This window comes from Zosterops lateralis (genome assembly GCF_965231275.1).
Source record: "Zosterops lateralis genome assembly, chromosome: 2".
NCBI classification, from domain to species: Eukaryota; Metazoa; Chordata; class Aves; order Passeriformes; family Zosteropidae; genus Zosterops; species Zosterops lateralis.
In genome coordinates, this window is record NC_139763.1 from 80,699,743 (window position 1) to 80,720,778 (window position 21,036).

The 21,036-nt window shown below is 39.9% G+C and overlaps 1 protein-coding gene across 7 annotated transcripts in view; it reads right to left on the reverse strand.

The window, feature by feature from the left end:
* FAT3 (FAT atypical cadherin 3) overlaps positions 1–21,036 on the reverse strand; it is a 333,029-nt gene that overhangs the window by 292,150 nt on the left and 19,843 nt on the right. For all 7 annotated transcript variants that reach the window (XR_014589261.1, XM_083854350.1, XM_083854348.1 and 4 more), the window contains exon 2: positions 16,505–19,816. Coding sequence is in view for 6 of the 7 variants with exons in the window: in XM_083854350.1 (XP_083710476.1) it covers positions 16,505–19,799 (3,295 nt within the window). In the remaining variant the exon portion in view is untranslated. The remainder of the gene's footprint in view (positions 1–16,504; positions 19,817–21,036) is intronic.

Genomic DNA, 21,036 nt, shown 5'->3' on the forward strand with positions numbered 1-21,036 from the left:
AGAGAAGGCTTTGGAAGGAAATAGAAGACAGAGTTAAAAAATTGGAGAAAGCTTTCTACTTAATTGAAGATTAAGAAAAAGTAGAAATAGGAAGTGCCACTCAATGGAAGGTATGACAGTTTGACAGAAGAAGGCAGGCGATTACTTACAGTTTTACACAGTTAAATTAATTCCTTTTAATCTTTTGATACATATTGTAAGCAAGATCTCTCCATCCCATCAAAATTACCTTTTAAAAGCTGGGTAAATACATTAACTAATCCTAAAATCCCAAAAATCCCTTTTCTTTTTTTTTTTTTATTTTTGTGAAAATAAAAGCCAAGCAGGGAAGAAGAGCACTATAAACAGAGTGTCCAATTTTCTCTTTAATTATTCCAAAAAGGAAACGCTGCTTCAAGCAGCTAAAGAAAAAAAAAAAAAAAAGTCATTTAAATGGAATTGGCTACACACCTCATTTTCAGTGACCAAGAGGAGGCACCCTCAACCATCGCAGTATTATACAAAACCAACAAAGCACACAAGTGGTACCAGTAATTCTCACTTCTTTCTTTTTTCTTTTTTTTTTTTTTTTAACAGATTAAAAAGCAATCTAAAGCATCTAGCAAGACACAAGAGTAAAAGGACTTCTGATGAGGCTCTGAGTTTACTATTGGCAGTTACTTAATTGCTACTATTCCTTCATTGCCAAATACTGTAATTCCTGTTGGCATCTTGTACTTGTGCCCCAGGTAAAATAGCAGCACCCTGTAGTGGCACATGCCCAATGGGTGCTTGCACACCAGTTTTGGACATCATGGAGGAACCAAGGGCACCCTCGAGGCCCATCACTGCCACAGGATGTGCCCACAAGGCTGCGGGGCCTTGGCATAACCCAACTCCATGCTGATGGGAAAGTGACCTTGCCACCACCACAACACAGTTTGAATTGTGTCATTTCATTTTCAAAGACTGATTTTCTTCAAACAGAATACCTAGATGAATAAAACAAATAGGCTACATTATTTTCTTCTGCTCACTTTATATCCGGATACACAGGAATTTTGATTACAGCCTAAACAGTCCCTGTTTCACCGTAATATCAAGGGTACAACCCATCATGCTCAGCAATATGGTATTCTCAGTTAACAACAAAATAGAAATGTTAATTCATCTAGGAGCTGCTTCATGAGAACACAGATATCCATCTATTGCTTACTGCCCCATGCTCATTCAAGAGAGAAACCACATCTAAATAAATAACTATAGATGAAAATGCCAATGCCTTCCAGAGTAAAGAGATCTGAAGGCAAATTGCAGGAAGCCTACAGGATGCAAATACTGCATTAAGGAGGAACGTGGTCTGGAGGATTTTGTGTTGAAGTTTCAGGACAATAAAACTCAAATTCAGCAGCTGCTGCCATGATATAACAACTGTCAAGACAAATACCTTCCTTTTTTATATTTCTTTTTCATTTGTGGCACTATACATTTTGTTGCCATGACAACTAAATGTTTTCTGCCCATCTGTATGGTGACAGAATAGACGCATGCATCTGTTCACAGATCTTGTTTTTAAAAGACAGATAATATTTTCACAACTTCTGTATGTTTTTAAAGCTCTCTTTAGTAAGAAGCAGAATATTGCAGCCTCTCTAAAATAGTGGGCCATAAATCACACCACTCAGGCAGTATGTTGCCCAGGAGACACTCCTGACATCACTCATTGCCAGCACAAATGAAAAAGTCAAAACGGAGGCTGGTGACAAGGAGCAGGGAACATTACTTTCACCATGACTTTTTCCGTGTTGCGTTTGCTTATCACCATTAGCAATATCACTGCCAAGAGACCAACTTCCTTTCTGGCTGATTAGAAATACAAAGCCATTTTCACACAAAAAAAAGATAATATATGAATGATTACGGACAGGGTAATCGTTTTTTTTACTGCCAGTAGTCTAATAGCTCTTTAAAGTCTTTGTAATGTTTTCTATCCCAAAGATTCCACATCTTTTGAACATATAATTCAATAAATAAATAAGTAAACAAATAAATAAACTTCAGTGACATCAAGCAACTCAATCAAGACTGTAGCATCAACAGTATTTGTGTTTGCCTAAACCTTAGGTACCTCTATTAAATAAAAAAATTCCTGTCTGTGTTACCTAGCCCTTTTCATACAGATGGGCCAGGCTGTGACACTGGCACATGAAATTACTCCCAATCACAATAGATTCCTGAAATCTTTAGGAAGATCTCCAGTCCTGTGCCTAGCTCCAGTTAGTGAAAAACTGAAAAAACCCACCCAACTGGTTCTGGAATTAAAGCAGATTAAAGCAGTGCAAGGTGGAGACAACAGGGGTTTCATGGGGAATTGCATGGAATTTAGACTGTAGTGGGAAGAAGGACACTTCCATGAGAAGATAAAACCATAAAAATCCAAGGAAAACAGAGAAGGTCAAGCATCACACGAAAGAAAGGAGAGGTCTGCAACTCTGGGTGCAGGTTAGAAGTCAAGTTTAATCAAAATGGGAGGAATACGAGATGGCAGAGCATGCCTCCCTAAAACAACTACTACCTTCTATGCCACACAGAACAGCAAACGTTTTGGTAAGGCAATGAAGCCTTGGTAGACACATCTTCCCTCAGCACATTTTTGAGCCAAAATACCACGCGCTGCAGGCAGCATTAATCTGCTTCCCCAGTTCTGTGTACTGCCTCAGACTTCCTGGCCACAAACCCAAAAATGGGAATTAGTAGCTTAGATTCATTTCTGTCACTTCTGGTGAGCCTCACACTGGATTTAAAATGAGGACACCACGGCAGTGCTCCTTACTGACATGGAAAATACTCTAAGTAGGTAAGTTAGCTGGCAGCTGCTGGAACTATTTATTTAGGTAAATAGAATCTTCAAATGAGATTCTGCTGCACTTTGCTCTCATCTACAGCTTTCCCTCCTTGCTGTGTTCACATTGCACCCCTGGTATGGACATAAAACCTGCACATTTCTGCCATGCTTTGCTGTCTACTCTCCTGCAGCCAAGGCTGGAGGTTCTCATGCTTTCTGGGGGATAACATGGCACAAAAATTCTGGATAATAGCAGAGTCTCATCTTAGCACATACTGATAAATTATGTATGGTATCACAGTAAGTGTTACCTGTCTCAGGAACACTGAGGTGGCCTTCTCCCATGGCACTTGAAAGCCAGATGCACAACTCCAAAAAATTCTGAGTCCACCAAAATAGTCTTCCATTATGTCTTAAAAGGACTGCTTTCCCAAGGCAAAAGTTCAACAGCCCCATCCATCTATAGTATCAGCTCCACAACTGGGAAGAATGGCTAAAAACAATACTTTTGTATTGGATAAAGCTTCATTTTTTTATCCATTTAAAATGACGTATCATAGGACTCCTTGCAACATGAAGCCACAGCCAGTCCCTTGGCCGGGTCAAACAGACACACAGCAATTATGGCATGCAGGGAGCAGCAGTAAGGATTTGTCTCACTTGATCCTGAAATTTATTTAGCATTTTGTTTCCACCCAGAACTGCAGTGAGCCAGGATTTGAAGTATCACTCACCCCAGGAAGGCTGAAAGGAATGACTGAGCAATCGGAGCACATGGCTGTTGGGTATGTCCAGTGCAGTCAGTGTAACATTTCTATTGTTAATTATTTGGTATAAATGTACTGGCTTAAATAGGTCATTGGGATTCTACAGTTCTCCTGAGAGATTAAACTGGGAAGAAGTGACTCCTGAAGGGACTTCTCTTCTAACACCCTTCAAATACCAAGTGACTGCATTACCCAGTTGCTGCATTGCATTTTGATACATGTTCCCATCAAATTCACTCACAGCATTTTAAAGCCATTAATCATGCAAGTATCACAACTGGCACAAAATCGCCTTTGACAATGTGATGATCATTAGACTTATTGTGCAGACAGGTAAAGCGAGGCATGAAAAGGTTAGTTCCACTGCCAGAGGGCTTCTGTCTCTCTCTGTGACATGCAGTAAGCAGCTTTAGCCATCTGATAGTTGTTCTGACTAGTGCTTTCAGCTCAAGGCTCAGGAACCCACACCATAAACACCATGTAGCAAATAAGCATCCAATCAGCTAACACACTGAATCCCCATGTTACCACACATCTTGCTCACACCATCACAACTGCCTCTTCCACAAACAAAGCCAGGACAAAGCAGTAGCTCTTGAACCTGTTATTTCTAAGGCATTCCTCCATCCTGCTAAATTCATTTCTGGTTTATCAGGTCAACTCTCCACCAAGCAACTTCTACAAAACAGGGAATTAGAAATTTCTCATATCTACAAGTAAACATCTACTGTGTCTCAGTACAAATTTCAATGGCATGAATTACACCACTGCAGCTCCGAGCATAGATGTTCCCAAACCCACAGGACCACAAGCATCAAAAGGGCAATGCAATACTTCGCTTTGCACCTGATCTCCTTCTCTAACTCCATCAAAATTACTTGCATTTGCAAGGCCCATAAATGCAACCAGGGAGCTGACCCCCCCCTCTTTTCCTAAAAAAAAAAAAAAAAAAAAAAAAAAAAAAAAAAAAAAAAAAAAAAAAAAAAAAGATGAGTTCTTCCCTCATGGCTTTCTTGAGCTGGTTCACCAGTGGTTGTAGGAAAAAACAGAGCCACTGAGGGGAGGTAGTAGGAAACAGCACTCAGGTCCAGGAAGGGGCTGTCTGCTCCTCTCAGAACAGATAAATGCCAGGTATAAAGGTAGTGGCAATCACAACCTTTTTAAATTGAAAATATGGGATTCTTCAGAAAGTAATTCAATTTGCAAAAGCTTGTTGTTAGTTTGCTTGGTTGTTTGTTTGGTTTTTTTTGTGAATACATCAACACTTTAGGAACCCCATCAGTAAGATTGTCTCTCCTAGATTCAGGTGACCAGGGAAAGGGGATCCATGACCCCTTTACCAGAGGTTCCCTATCTTCCAGGGACTTGCCAGGAAAGTCCAAACCCTCCTGTTAAAGTGGACTGGATTGACAGCGTTACCACACAATTATTTCTGACCACATGCAATGTCTATATAGAGCTTCCAACTGTTATCAGACAAGTTTTAATTTGTGGGTACAGAGAAATAAAAACAGATTTTCTGAGAATTAACTGGATTTTATCTTTGCCAGTGACAGATTAATGTTCATTATGAGAGATTAAGCAATTAAAGTAAATTCCCATGAAGGAACAGAAGCATATGCAAAAAGTTTTAAACACTGGTATGTTTACACAAAGACAACAGGAACCCTTCTGTGCTCCCAACAATATAGGAATAGAGCACTTTGCAATGCAGCAATGGCTAGAGCCAGCAACATCTACCAGCTGAATAGTTTTTTCCACTTCCAGCATCAACAAATTCAATCTTTAAAACTGAGAAAATTCCAACATTATTTAAATATTACCTCCCATTTTTAGCGAGAAGCTTCTGTGGGTTTTGACAATAAATTGATGGAGGGAAGAACTTTAGAATCAGCAGTCCTAAATTCATTAGGTCACATTTATGAAACAGATTTTGCTATTTACCCTTTAGCCAGCACAGCTAAATGCCAGTCCTGGCCCTGCCTCATAAACAGCCCCCATCTCCTCTACAAATGTCACTATGGGCATAATTTTCCTTTTTTGATTATTTTGCTTGTCTACAGCATGACACTCTGTACCTCAGCAGCAGCTTGCTGCCCACACTGAATGTTCCAAAAAGGAAGATACCTCATTAAAGGCAGAGCCACACTGGGTTGCAAAGGAGCCACACACTTGCAAAAAGCACCTCATCTCATTAACAAATGGCTGGTGCAACTGCTCCTCGTGGAGATGAAGACGCACCACTAATTTGAGGTACAGAAGGCACGGAACAGACTGCCCTATCCGGGTCCTGTGGGAGTGAAAATAGCACATTAAATGTTTGTTAGGTTTCCAGTGGAAACTGTACTAGTAGCTCAAAGGGGCTCAATCTGCTGTTTTCAGGATTTCCTTAAAGAGAAGAACAAGACAAGTGTCTCTGAAGGGCGGTGCTGGGAGCAGGTGAAGTGAGGGAGGCTGCTCCATACTGGGAAGTCTGCCCCATACTGGGAAGGTCCCGCAGCCACTCAGTGCCACCCAGAAGGATCAGCCCCAAAGCTGGCTGAGGTTTCTGTCCAGCTGCCAGTCCTGTGGACAGCCCAGGGACTTTGGTTATCCCTGGGTTGACCCTCACTGCTGGTGCTTGTGGCTATCCACTGCTCTGTCCCCCACAGCTAAACAGAAGGTTATAACCCCAGAGGAAGCTGCATTAATCATTGATGATGGCGTACACTACAACATGCTGTCATCAAAGAGTTACTGTTAAATGATAATTAAAGCAAAGTAAAAAACCAAAACAAGCATATCCAGTGGAAGTAGAGCAGAGCAAACCAAGTCAGTTCATCCTTACATCCTATCTCAAAATGAAACAGTAAAACCAACCCTTTTAAAACCAGCTCCAAGATCTTGTACAGTGTAAGAAGGGTGGTCTCGCATGGAATGACATGCTGGGACTCAGAAGAATCTGTCCCATCCACCACTATTTGCTGTGGCTAATTACAGCTTCATCATGGAGATGTGAAACACCTGAAGTTCCCATGACTTAATGAATTTGTGCATTGTCATTCCCCCCCTTCCAAAAAAAAGAAAAACATCTCAAAACAATTAACTTATCTACACCTTTCAGTAAAATGGAAACTACATAAGCATTGTACATCAAAGAGCTTCCTTCATTAAAATGTGGAAAATAACTTGCGTATTTTAGATGAAAGGTGTTTCGGGACTGTGAAGTATTCTGGCAAATTTAATTAAATCCCATAGTTATTCTCTTGCAAAAATAAAGTTTTTGGGGAAAAAAAAAAATTAACTGATTCAAAGTAACAGTTTGCTTTCTTCTTTTTGCCAAATCTTTACCTTATAAAATGAACCACCGGTAAAAAAGCAAAACCATTTTTAATAACATATGTGTAAAGTTACATTTCCAGAACACAAATTCACAGTAAAATTTTCAAAGGAAGATGAAAAATCCTCAAATAAAAATACTTATAATTCATTATGGGCTGCAAAGATCTAAACTCAGAAATTAATTTTCTATGCATATTTTAGCAAAACTGAAAAACCAAAAGCTACAGCTGTGAAAGACAGGCACACCTGGCTATCACCCTGTGGAAGCAGAGAGCTTTTGAAACTACACACAATGAGATTACTCTCACCTTTCCCATCCATCACCTTGAAGAATTGTTGCTCATGTACAGCAAGCACATTTTGCTCAACTTCAAGATTATCATCAAAGTAATTGAAAAACATTTCCTAAGAGAAGCAGCTTTAGGCTACCTCCCTCTCAAGGGGGGTGTGGTAACCAGACTGTCTCCAGTGGGTAACAGCTGCAAAGTTGAGACATCCAAGAGCAAAAAATCAACATGTGTATCTCAATGGAGGGGTGGGTAAGTGCCACAGCGTGTCCTAATATTCCCAGCCATTTAGGTGCAGGATGCACTGGGAGGTATCACAGCTCTCTGCATGGAGGAAACAAAGCACAGTCCTATACCTTTACACAATTCCCACTCTGATGGAACACTGCAGCAACACTTGTGACAAACTTCTTGCCACCACTGAAAGGATCTATACCCCTTTCGTTCAACATGGACAAAACGACCGGGTCAATGCCAGCAGACAACTTCACTCTGAGATACACAGAGATGTATTAGCACAAACACCTAATGCAAACCAAGTGCAATGAAAACCCCCTCCCCACACGAACTCCATTTGGCTTTCTCTCAGTTATTTCTTACTGGCAACACTTCAATGCTAATAAGACACCATAAGTGTATAAAATGCAATAAAGATGTTTACATTAAACAGCAGACTACAGATTAAAAGAATCTGTTCCATGAGCTACAGAAGCTCATCTCTAAACATCTATTTTCAGGTAAACATGTATATGTGAATTCAAAGAGATCTGACAGTGGAAGAGCTTTTTAATTTTATTCTATTTTTACCTTGTTGGCAAACACCTAACGAATTCCAAGACTTGAACACGGAAATTAGCCAAACAGCCTTAAAATATGACACAATTTTTAGCAATGAGAGCAATGAAAGCTTGGAAACGCTTTCCAAGCAACTGACTGATTAACCATTACTTGTAGTCCTTGAACTGCAAACAGCTTTTTAAAAAGTACTCTTTAATCCAGCTTCCAAGGTAAATCCTTGAGCCTACCCATATATTCAAACAGATGAAGAGATATGTGATCAGTCCAGTGTTATCACTCCAAACCAGCCCCACAAATTCCTGATTAACTCTGTCCAGTTCTAGTGCTCCCTAAAAAGCCAAACAACCTGCTGCAAGGTCAGACAGAAAAATGTGTCCTCAATTTTACAGGCCAGTGGAGATTTCCCTCTCTTGGACTTGTTACAGGAAAGGATTAGGCCATGCAACAAAATGGCTCCATGTAATCTAAGACATTGTACAAACATCCTCCTCTGTATATCCCTGAAAGAGAGGAATGCTCATATTGCCTGCTGTATGCTCATAAGCTCACACTTTTGCATGAAGGACATTGCCTCCTAACACCCTTGGCTTCCACTGGTACTTTGGAACAGCTAAAATGGATTTTACTCCAGTTTCCTCTGAGCTACCAAGAACTGCTGCTCATGGTCTGAAGTGGTGCCAGGATAAAGCTGGTGCTCATGTGCTCAGACTGAACACCAGACACTTGAAGTCAATTTCCTTCTAATATCATCTTAAGTCACTACCTTGTGGCTTGGTCCCTTTGCTGGCACCTTGGAGATAAGCTTTCTGCAGGAACACCTGGCTATAATTTAATGGATGATGATGCATGAGCTAATATAGAGGTCACTTCTGGGACTGTACACTGAGAGAGAGAATTACAGAACATATAATACAAAATGCTCTTGGAAACATCTCTCAAGGGTAATAAAGGTGACAGGAGGAAATATAGACTACACATTTCTTTATTAATAAATAAACTACTTGGAGATAGAGACAAAGCACCCTATCACCAGGAGCATCCTGAATAATAAAGGATATTCTCTAAACATTTTCAAAGAAGGGAAAGCATGCAAATTACAGCTAGCTATAAAAATTGTACGTTGTGAGCTGTTTTATGGGGTATAAAGCCTAGAGAGCTGAACAGCTTGAATAAAACAATTCTGCATGACTGGCCTCACTTCGAAAACTTTGAAAGTATGTCAGAATGATACTCAGAGCCTTTTAAAGTAAATATTTTCATAAGCTGATGCATTGTTTTAAAGTTCATATTATTTTAAAGAAAGTTAAACAAATTTGCTCCAGTGAAACTAATACAAGCCTTGCTCCTTACTAACTTCCATCTAGAAATGACAGGGAAATTATAAATACAGAGACACAAAATTTGTATGAAAATCATTAATTTTCTACCACAACTAATTTTAAAGAAAAAAAAAAAGTGTTAGTGATTGTTGCCCTAAAAGTAGAAATCTTACATGAAGGAACAATTTCCACCATTAAAAGCTGCCAGAGATAACTCACAGAACAACGATAACACAGTTCCATGGGCTCAGAAATAGCTGCTTTCAGGAATGCTTCATTCCTGCCTGACACAGATACAGGCTGATGGACCAGATTTTGGCCAGGACTGTGCTCTGAGATCCATCTGGCACACTCCTCCCCAAAGAGGCTGCTCAGGAGAGACACCATGCACAGGCTGAGGGCTGATGACTTTGTCATGAGTGCCTGCTCCAAGTGCATCCCCTGTGAGCAGTCCTCTTTTCCCAGGCCACCTCCCAGCAACACCCACTGGCACTTCCCTTGTGGTATAGCCTGAAGTTACCTTGAAAACTGGGTTTAGAAGCCTGGGATAATAAAAAGGCTCCAAAATACTGGCTCTGGGTAATGAAATTTGCCTACACCCTCCAGGAAGATGAAGAACATTTGTAATACTAGTGTCTCCAAACTCCACAATGAATTAAATTCTGCCAGTGAGTCCACCCAGATCCACCCACTAGCTCCTACATGCCTCCATAAAATTAAACAACTGAGAGACATAAAAACATATCATGAATGATTTTCATTTTACTTTACTTTGTTTCAAGGAAACGCTAGCAGTCGTCCCACATAAATATTTATCAAACCACTCAAATTGTAGTAAATGAAAGTATCCTTCAACCTGCATATACAATAACTGAAAACTATTTTAGGAGACAGCAGCAAGATGCAAAGAGTCTAAAGCAGTAAATTCATTCCTTTCTGCCAAATAGATGGAACAATGCAGGCAGGTCTGGTTTACTGTATAAACAATATCAGCTAGTGTTTCTAGTTTCCATTATGAGTTGTTTGAAGCCATGATTAGGATTTTCCAGCACCAACTGCCTTCTCTAGCCACAGCTGGTCAAGAATTTCTGTCACTGTTGAGGTATCCAAATAGAAGCTCAGACCATTATCCTTAGCATCATAAATAAACCCATGAAGTCTGTAATAATTTGAACTCTGTCTCCATTTACCAGTACCTTTAATCTTTCAGCACTGTGAAAGACAGGACTGGCTTAGTAATGTGAATTTCAGGGCTGAAACACCTAAAAACATTAAGTTTACAGGGTCACCTACATTTTGCATTCTTATCAGAGATCCTCTGCAGGGTTAGAAATTAGTGTCAGCTAATGCCTAAATTTGAAGTTCTTATGAAAATTAGGGCACTCAGGTTCCTGAACAACTCTAGGAAATGAAATTAGCACATTTTGAAAGCATCCTAAAGTCCATGCTCTTGGGCTTTGCAAGAACATTAAAGATCCCATAAGCATTTCATTAACACCACTGTTTTATCTTCGTGTTTAATTTCAGTAGGACTTAAGTTGTTTCTATGCTTTCCTGAGAACAAGTAAAAAAACTTGTTGCTTCAGTTTTCCCACCTGTGCAGTGGAGTTAGTAATTCCTTGCATGTCAGGAGGCTGCTCCACCAACTCAGAAAAACCCTACAGAAGCCTCTGCAGCAGAACATGCTGATTTTGTCTCGTCTCTCTGCTGCTGTAGAACTCATTTTGACAATTTCCTATTACCAGTACATCCATGGGTAGTGTAAGGGTAAATATAGAAACTCTTCGAGTGCCAGGCTGTTACATTAACATGCAGAAACAGATGCCAAAATAAAAAGCGAAGCTAGAGTAAAAGCACAGTTTAGCTGAACTAAAAATCTTCAAAAAATGAGAAGGAGGATTCCAGCACTTAGGCCTGGTCTCATCTAACTCAATCTTTCAAGAAGTCAGGAACTCCCACTAGTTGTTCAAAACTCCACTGCAGCCAGAAAAGAGGTTCTGATAGATGGTATTTAGTCTCCCAAGGTGGGTGATATCAGAAACCCTTACGCATTTGTTGAAGTCTCCATCAACAACAAAAATACACCACTTTGCTGTGCTATCAGCACTATGAGGGTGTACTATCAGAGCTAAGAAAATCCAGGTTTTTAATTAGGCAGTGTAGGACCTCTGACATTTCCACAAGAGTATTCACAACTATTTGAGCTAACCTGTGATGGAAATCCAGAGCACACTCTCATCCTCCAAAATTTTTTACATCTCTGCTCATTGTCTGTCACAACGATCTGGAGATAGAAGAGTGGGTTTTACACAGTTTTGTTCTAAGGAACTGCCGTTAGCAGACTGGCAAAGAGAGTGGAGATGCACACCAGGCAGGAAGCAGTACTAAATGTGAGGAAATGACTCCAGCTTCTCTATAGCGCTGATGCCTAAAGAGGCTACCTGGAACAGAGGCTAGACAGAGTTAAAGGAATAAAATAGGTATTTCTTAAAAGACCTTAAAGGATACAAAGGATATGTCTTGGGCAGTACAAGAGCCCAGCTGGGGCTCTGCCCAAGATGAACCCAAGGTGGATCACGGGTCACACCTTTTCACACTTTTATAACTTTTGATCCATTTACATATTGGGGTTAATTGTCCAATTACAGCTTCAGGTCATGAAGTCCCATCCTCTCAGTTTCCCCTCCTCAACTTGCTGTTGTTTTTACTTCTTGGGCCTGAAGCTGCAACAGTCTCTTGGTACTCCAGCTGGAAAAGGGTTGTTTTGTCAGACTAAACTGTGAAGAGAACTTGCTAACAATTTGTATGAAGTTCAGAGTTAAATACTAATGCACTACAGAATCTGAAAAATATGAAGGCTAAAACTTAAGGCATCAGCACCAGAGTTGCCCAAGGGGAAGGTTACTAGTCACTTCTGCAAGATCAAAAGATCAATCTGATCAATTTCTGTAGATAGAAAAAAGGGTGGGGAGCTTTAACACTGTATTGTAAGAAAATGAAAACTCGTAAACTATTATTTACATTACTCTTACCCCTATTAAAAACCTTTTTTCCACTTTTTATTTCTAGAAGTGCACTTATGTGTGGGTTCCGGAATGAAAGATAATTCCCAGAAATTAGATTAAAACCATGAATATGGTAGAAAGGAGTCATAGCAAATTACCTAGCAGTTAGGCTGACAGTATATATTATATCCTTGTTCACAATTAACAAGGATGGGCTACGTCTGACAAAAGCAAGGCACTCACATTAGACCTCTACCTGAGCTAGTCTCACAAGGACCTCTGCACATTTTTAGAGCCATGATTCACCCAACTTATTTCATGTTTTTACATTAGGGTGAAATTAATATTTCTCAGTTGCTTGTTTCCTTCTGTTGACTTGAAGAAGCCTGCAGTGACTAGTTCTCATTGTAAACGACTATATTTTATAAGAGATTACATATCTGGCTTCCAAGAAAATGAACATGACACCACACAAAAAAAAAAGGAAAAAAAAAAGAAAAAAAAAAGAAAAAAAAAAAGAAAAAAACAAGAAAAAAAAACAACAAAACAAAAAAAACCCCAACAACACCAGTTCTGAACAGGAGACAGAAGGATCACATTACATGTTCCTCAGCTCAAGGTTTTTAAATGGCATGTTTGTGACAGCTATATTAACAGTCAATAAATAAAAAAAAAGTTCTTTTTTTTTTTTTTAATCTCTAGGAAAGTCTGAAACCAGATTTTTAGCTATGAATCATGACTGACTTCTAAACCCATGAGAAATTTCATTTTTTATCTAAGGTAGTGGGAAACCACAGATGGAGTTGAAAGGTCAGGAACTGCAGCAATCCACTTCAGGAGACTTTCTATTTATTTATAGATTTGTACTGGAAATGGAAAGTAAATCTACTGAAGCAAATTAGGAAATGACTCACACTTCTAGCCAGCAAGTACTTGCTATACTTCTGGTTACCACCACATATGAACTGGCATATTTAGCAGTGAATGCTGTAACAACAATATTCCAAACCAATTCTATATGACGTGAGGCAAAGAGCAGCACTGTAGGAAGGAAATTCCAGGCTCACTCCATGGTACCATTCTTACCAAACTACACCAGCCCTCAGATTTGCACATTTACACTGAGCAGGAGGATCCATGAGGAGCAATATAGAGAAGACTCCCAAGCTCATTGACTGCAGTCCACTGTATGGACCAGAATGGAGAATAGCCTGTTATGGAACCCACACCAGAAGCTAGATCAAGCTTGGTGGAGATAGATCACAGAATCACAGAAACATTTCGACAAGGCCTCCAAGATCATGATTCCAACCATTAACCCACTGCAAAGTCCATCACTAAGCCATGAGTGCAACACCCACACATGTTTTGAACACTTTCAGAGATGGTGATTCCACCACATCCCTGGGCAGCCTGTTCCAATGCCTCTCAAATCTTTCAGTGAATAAATTCTCCCTAACACCCGATCTAAACCTTTCCTGGCTAATTCTTCTTGTTCTGACACTTGTTACTTGAACAGACTGACTCCCATCTCACTACAAGCTCCTTTCAGGCCATTGTAGAGAGTGAGAAGATCTCCCCTGAGTCTCATTTTTTCAGGATGCACCATTATGCACCTATATACATTTGAAGTCGAAGAAGAAGCCACCGTGACACCAAATGTGCAGTGCATAGTGCAGTGTGTATGTAACATGAAGGCCTGCTTCTTCCCACTTCAACTCCTCAGTACCAGTGTGCCTCAGGGAGCAAAAGCACCTCTCATTCAACACACAGGGCAACACCATTAACATCTAATATTTCAGAAAAATAAAAATAATGCACTTGAGCAGAATTTTGCTGAAAGCACAGACTTGCTTGCAGTCCACCCTGCTCATATATGAGGATGAATTTGGCCCAGTTTATACCCTAATGATTATAATGGATGCTGCAGTCATCTTTTCATTAAGGCAGCAGCCAAAAATATTGATTTGTTGTACTTCACACTCCTGCTTACCTTCACAAATTTCAGGAGAGACGGTACATAAGCCAATAGAGTTGGTCAGTTTAAAAGTGACAAATGAACTGCACTGAAAGTAAATAAACAGCTATCTCTTCATAAATTAATTCAATATGTGACTTAAGCCCTTTTCTACAGCTAGAAAGCTGATTCATCATTCAGCAGCATTTAAGTTGCCACCAGTTCAATAGCAGAGTATTAATGTTGCATTCTATTTGACATGGAAGGTCAAATCCTGCATTCAGCTTACAACAGCATGACCCCAAGTAACCCTGAAGCCCTGCCCTCCACATCGTCCTGGCTGCAGTTCTGCACCCAAAATGTCCTTCAAACTGCTTTCAAGAAGGCTTACGTGGTATTGAACATTTGGGGAAATCAAAAACAAGAATCTCAAATCTTTTGATCTGCTGGATTATCAAGTCTCTTCTGGAATAATTAAGTGGAATAGCAGAGGTTGGTTCATTTTCATGTAACACTCATGAAAGAGCAAAAGGCAGAAAAATCTTTGCATCTTGGGAGATTTGGGGCTTTTTGCCTCCACAAAATATATGTCAATTTTGGAAAGAAAATAAGTATATTTAATGTGGAAAACTGAGTTTAACTTCTACCCACGTTAAAACATGATTTGTACTTTACTGAACAAGGGATCTAATTTATTCTAGGCCATCACCTCTACTAGTGTAAGCACAGGGTAAAAAACTTGTTATTTTACTTTTGAGTGACACACACTGAATTACTTTCCCTACCAGCTCTTTTAAGTTCAATAAATGTTGAATGCTGAGATTTCTGTATCAATGCTGCAGCATTTGCACCAACCTCTCAGTGCTTTACAAAGAACCCATTGAGATGAAGTTGATGCTACTCAATAAGTAGGTAGGACAAGATTTTCAAATGCAGGAGTTTAATGTTGGAACACATATCCAAATGTGTAAATAACAATGCCTGAATGCCTTCTGCTACTATGAGCACTGGAGGATATGTGACTTCCTAACATTTCTGGAAATTACACTAGGTGCCCTCTTGACTTCTGACACTCAAGTCTGATGTTTCTGGACATAAGGTTTTGACTACAATCATCTGTGTACAGCTGCAGCAGCAAGGCTGCAGCAAAAATAGAAGAAAAATATTTTTCTCTGCTTATACTTAGATGAGAGCACAGCATTTGTAATGTCGTCTGTTTTTCATAATGTTCAGTTTAGAAAGTTGACATTTGATTAAACAGTTTGAATTTGCCAAAACATACATTTTAATCTTATGTTTAATACCACATTCTCAATTAAAAGCTTCAGAAGAAGACATACAAACCACAGTAAACTCACAGACCTAACATATTTAATATAATTTCTGAAACTGTTGACTAATATTTTCTAATTTCCTCACTACTTCTAGTGGTGCACAGCTGCACCATTATTCCCAACAACCATGAGACATTTAAAGAGCCAGTTTTTAAGTGTTTTACTAAACATACTTTAGTATTTTGAACATTTTCCAATAGGGTGGTATGGTAATAAAGTTCAGCATCTGAAAAACCTTCACTATATTAACAATGCTTTCTAACAGCAATGTTTATAATACTACCATCACCAAAGGAAAGCTAGCACAGGTCATTTACAACTATGAACATTTCTCTGGATTTCCACCTTTTACACAAGCACACCAACACTGATAAATGCCATGCTAGAATAAAGTGTATTACACAGGATGGCGTATCATTCCAGAATAACTCCCATGAAAAATGACTCCCAGCAACAAGAACAAGACCACAAATAGGTTTTAAGACAAAATAATCTTTCTTTCGTGTTCCTTATTTCCTTTCACTGAGTTTAACACTGGATTCAAGGTCATGAGTATTGTGACTCTATGGAGGTGGCCTGAGTAATTCATAGTGATCAACAGATAATGCAGTGACTGGAAGCGAGTCAGTCATTCTGCAACTATCACTGCCTTCTAAATGGAGTCATCACATAGCTGCTGAAAAGGAATGTGTATAATTTCACATCCACAAGAGTGATGAATGTAACCAGGTAATTAAATCACATCACTGCTGTGCCTGGAAAATCCTTACTTAGAATTCTATCTTGCCTGTTAAGAAGAATTGAATTTCTTGTTAAGGGTAGAAAACAATTATGCCTCAGTTTTACTTTTGAAAAAAACGGCTATGAAGGAGAAATTATAAACAAAACTCACCAGTTTCTTCATCGATGCTGAATCTCCCCAGACCACTGCCATCCCTGATGGAATACTGGATCTCCCCATCTCTTCCAGAGTCCTCATCTCGAGCAACAACTTGCAAAACACTTGTTCCAATGCGGGAGTTTTCCTTGACAGATCCAATGACAGCAAAGTCAGGAAAATAAGGAGTGTAAAGATTTTCGTTAACATCCACCACTTCAACCTCCACAAAAGAAAGAGAAGAGAGAGAAACCGGGCGCCCCTTGTCCTTGGCACGCACGGTCAGGTTGTAGAACTGCTGCTTCTCGTAGTCAAGCTCCTTGACCAGGCGGATGGCGCCGCTGGCTTTGTCGATCTCGAACCGCCCGTTGTAGTCGTTCACCAGCGAGTAGCGCACTTGGCCTCCCAAGCCCAGGTCTGGATCATGAGTTTCCAACCAAGCTATGACTGTGCCAACCGGCAGGTCCTCAAGGACCTTCACATTGTAGCTGGACGGGATAAAGGCTGGAGAGCAATCGTTAACGTCATCCAAAAAAACCTTCAGGGGCACAACGGAGAACTGCTGATGGCCACTCTCTGCTCTGTCCCTAGCCTCAATCTTCAGTGTGTAGTTTGCTTTTGCTTCCCGGTCTAGTTGATCTGCCACATACACCACTCCTGTGGAACTGTTGATAGCAAACTGATGGGTGTCTGTCAGTACTGAGTAAGTCACTTCACCATTAGATCCTAGGTCTTTATCTCTGGCTTCTACCTGGATAATCTCTGTACCAAGACTTGTACTTTCTAAAATATTAACCGAGTAACTGTCCTGTAAAAAAACAGGCTTGTTATCATTTGCATCCTCCACAGTGACAGTCAGTAGTCTCCATGCAGATTTCTGTGGATTACCTAAATCATAAATTGTAATATTAAGGAGATAGAGCTCTGTTTTTTCACGGTCCAAAGGCATGAGAACACTAAGTATCCCCATGTCCATGTCAATGTTGAAACAACTATCTACATTACCATCAGAAATTGTATAAAGTACTCTTCCATTAAAGCCTGAGTCAGCATCATAGGCTTTTATCCTCAGGATGGTGGCACCAACTGGAAGATCTTCTGAAACCTTGACATCAGTAGGAAAAGATTTGTCAAAATGAGGTGCCTGCCTGTTGACTGAATAAAAATCAAGAAAACCATCTTCCAAATTCAGCTTTACATTTGCTTTTGCCTTTTTGAGCAATTTTTCTGCTAGCTTCTGAGCAACTCTAGTTTCTCTACAGCTAAAGGTCTTTGAAGACACTTTCCCATGAACTACTGAAATATTAACAAACATTGCATCAGCGAAGTTCTCTCCATCAGTTGCTGTTATCTTAAGGCCAAAATTGCTGTTCTTTATGCCAGAGTTAACGAGAGATTTTTTAAGCTGCAGGACACCAGAGTCTGGATTTAAATAAAAAAAGCCAAGTTCATTTCCAGAAATTATTTTGTACTTCACAAGCTCTAACTCATCTATGTCTATTGCAGAAACAGCAGTGATGTGACCACCAACAGGAAAGTCAGATGAAATCACTCCCTGACAGGCCACTTTTTCAAAGAGGGGCTTGTTATCATTGACATTGCCTATGTATATGGTGACATTCACCTCACTTTCATGGCGGTAGGGAGAACCCCAGTCAGAAGCTCTCACAATGAACCTGTAGCTTTCTGGTGAGGACTCAAAGTCCAGTTCTTCAGATGTGCTGATGACACCTGTAAACTGGTTTATTGTAAATGGCAGTGAGTTCAGACTGGCAATACTGTACGTGATGTATCCATTTTCTCCCCTGTCTTCATCAACTGCTGACACTGCCAAAACGCTGGACCCCACTGGGACACTTTCATTGACAAATGAGCTGTAGGAGAGCTGCTGGAACTCTGGGGTGTGATCATTGGCATCCTCTAACCTGACAGTAACCTGTGCTTTTAAATCACCACCTTTGTTTGCATATACTTCTAATTCATAGAGGTCCTTCTCAATGATTTTCAAAGGACGAGCAGTAGTAATAAGACCTGTGTTGGGATTGATCTTAAAATACTCAGCTTCCTCACTAGGAGATAATCTATATTCCACACCCTGTGGCTCAGGCATCAGCTTAACTACTGCAACAACCACACCAGGAGGTGAAAATTCACTGATCAAAATATCATATGCTTCCTTTTCAAACTTCACGGGGATACTTTCTTTCTTGGGACTAGCAATATGGACCAGTTTGACCGCAGAAAATTTCTGTGGAGATCCTTTGTCCTTAGCTTGGAGAGTGAGGTTGTAACCATAAGGGAAGCTGTCCCAATCAATAGGCTTTCTCTCTTTGATTTTGTACTCATTCATCCATTTTCCTTCTTTAGTCAGAAAGAATTGTTCTAGAGGATCTCCAGCCACAATAGAAACAGATTCTATTTCTCCATTGGCTCCTTCATCTAGGTCATCAACGTTAACAACTGCATAGGTAGGTTCCTTGTCTGATGGGAAGGGAATGTGGGTTACTACACTTATTGTTGGGGCATGTTCATTTATACGTTCAATGTGAACATAAAGCTTGGCAGTGCTGCTTACGCCATTGTTTCCATAAAGCTTCATCCCACGGTCCACTGCCAAAATCTCAAGGTCGTATCTGTTTTTCTCATCGTAATTTAACCGGCCGCTTAAGGAGATCACACCACTCGTAGGATGAACTGAGAAGAGATCAACTTTATTTTTAATGTAGTAATAAAATTCACCATTGGACCCAATATCTGCATCTGTTGCAGTCACCTGTGCAATGCTAGTCCTTAAGGGAGTGCTTTCTGCTATTGTGACAGAGTATGTGGTTGGTGAAAACAAAGGTCTTAGGTCATTCATATCCAAAACCTGGATGTTCACTTTTGTCCATGCTTCCAAGTCCTCTCCTCTGACAGACCCTTTTACCATCAATAAATAGTTGTCCTGGATTTCTCTGTTCAATATAGCAGAATTCCCACCTTTAGTCCTTATTCTGAGGAAGCAGAAGTCAGCAATGATGACTTCCTCTGCTTTAAAAAAACCTTCATCATCACCAGACACTATTTTGTACTTGATATCCCATGAGAGGTCAGCCATGGTAATGCCCATCCTCGTCTGACTGTTGACATAGGTCCTGGCTGCGGAGTTCTCGTACACCGTGGCATTGTAAGTGGAATGTGTGAAGTGAAAGCCAAGCGGGGCAGTCCCGTGAGCCACCTGGCAAACGGAGGCCAGGAACTTGACAATCAGAAGGGCAAGGCATGACGGAGGTAGCCGTGAGCCTGACCAGCGGCCCATATTCACGTCCATCACATCATTCTTTGACCCTGTGACAGAGAGCAAACAAGACACAGATGATCAAGAGATAAAAACTGCACTGTGACGTGACATGTCAAAATTATGAAATTTCTAATCAGAAGTAAAACCTATGTAATATCAATTCACCAGTTATTTAACAAAACAGAAAGGGAGAACACTACACACACACACACACACACACACAATCACACCAGCTCTGGGTATTTTCACACCTGTCTGAGTAGCATATATGTACATGCACACACATGTACATATATTTATAACTACGTATATGCACACTTTTTAAACATAAAAACCCTACCACATCCATACATATGTGCACACAGTCCAGAATAAGATCACAGTGAAAAAAAAATGAAAAGCCATGCATATTTGTATAAATTTATATAGAAGAATGAACCACAGAAACTATTTTTTGTTATTTATCAGCAGCTCCAACCAAGCCTAAATTTGTTTGTTTTCAGAGCATATTGGAAAATGCATTTTCAGTCACAATGTTTGGAAGAGAGACAGGATTTACGTATGTATATAGCACCGTGATAGTCAAATGTTACCTTTTTTTCCCATGGTCATTTAAGAATGATGAAATTTGAGCCACCAAGAACAAGCTGAATTAGAAAGTCATTATGCAGTCATTATTTTAAATACAGATACATTCAGAAAAGGCCCAGTGCTTCACTTCAAGAATCTAAATTGTGAGGTTAAGCAGAGATAAAGTAAGTGGAGGCACTGGCTGAAGGCTGCTGGAGGGTACCATAGAAGCTGGGAGCCAAGTCCTGCTTATCGCTTCCTCTTCGAAAGCACAGGAAAGGAGCCTCAGGAAACTAGGCAGGTGCTACCACAAGACAGTGGGAATAGGTGTCTTTGTTATAGAGTACATGCACTGCTACTTGTGAAAATCATAAAAATCGATTTTAAAAGGCAATTACTGAAAGAACCATTGCACACACACGTTGTTCTCACTGTCATTTAAAAGCTACTTGAAAATGTAGTTTTCTCCAAGCTAGAATACAGGAAGGAAAAGGATAGAAAACGGTGTAAATGATACAGATTAACTTAAATTTCCAACCAGATTTCAGCTTCACCACGGAGATTTATAAATTACATGCAAGTTTTGGAATATGAATTAACATTAGTTATCACGTCCAATGTAACAGAGCGAGAATTGCAGTTACGGTACTAACAATAACCAATTTATCATATTGATGTTGCAATGTGCACACACAAC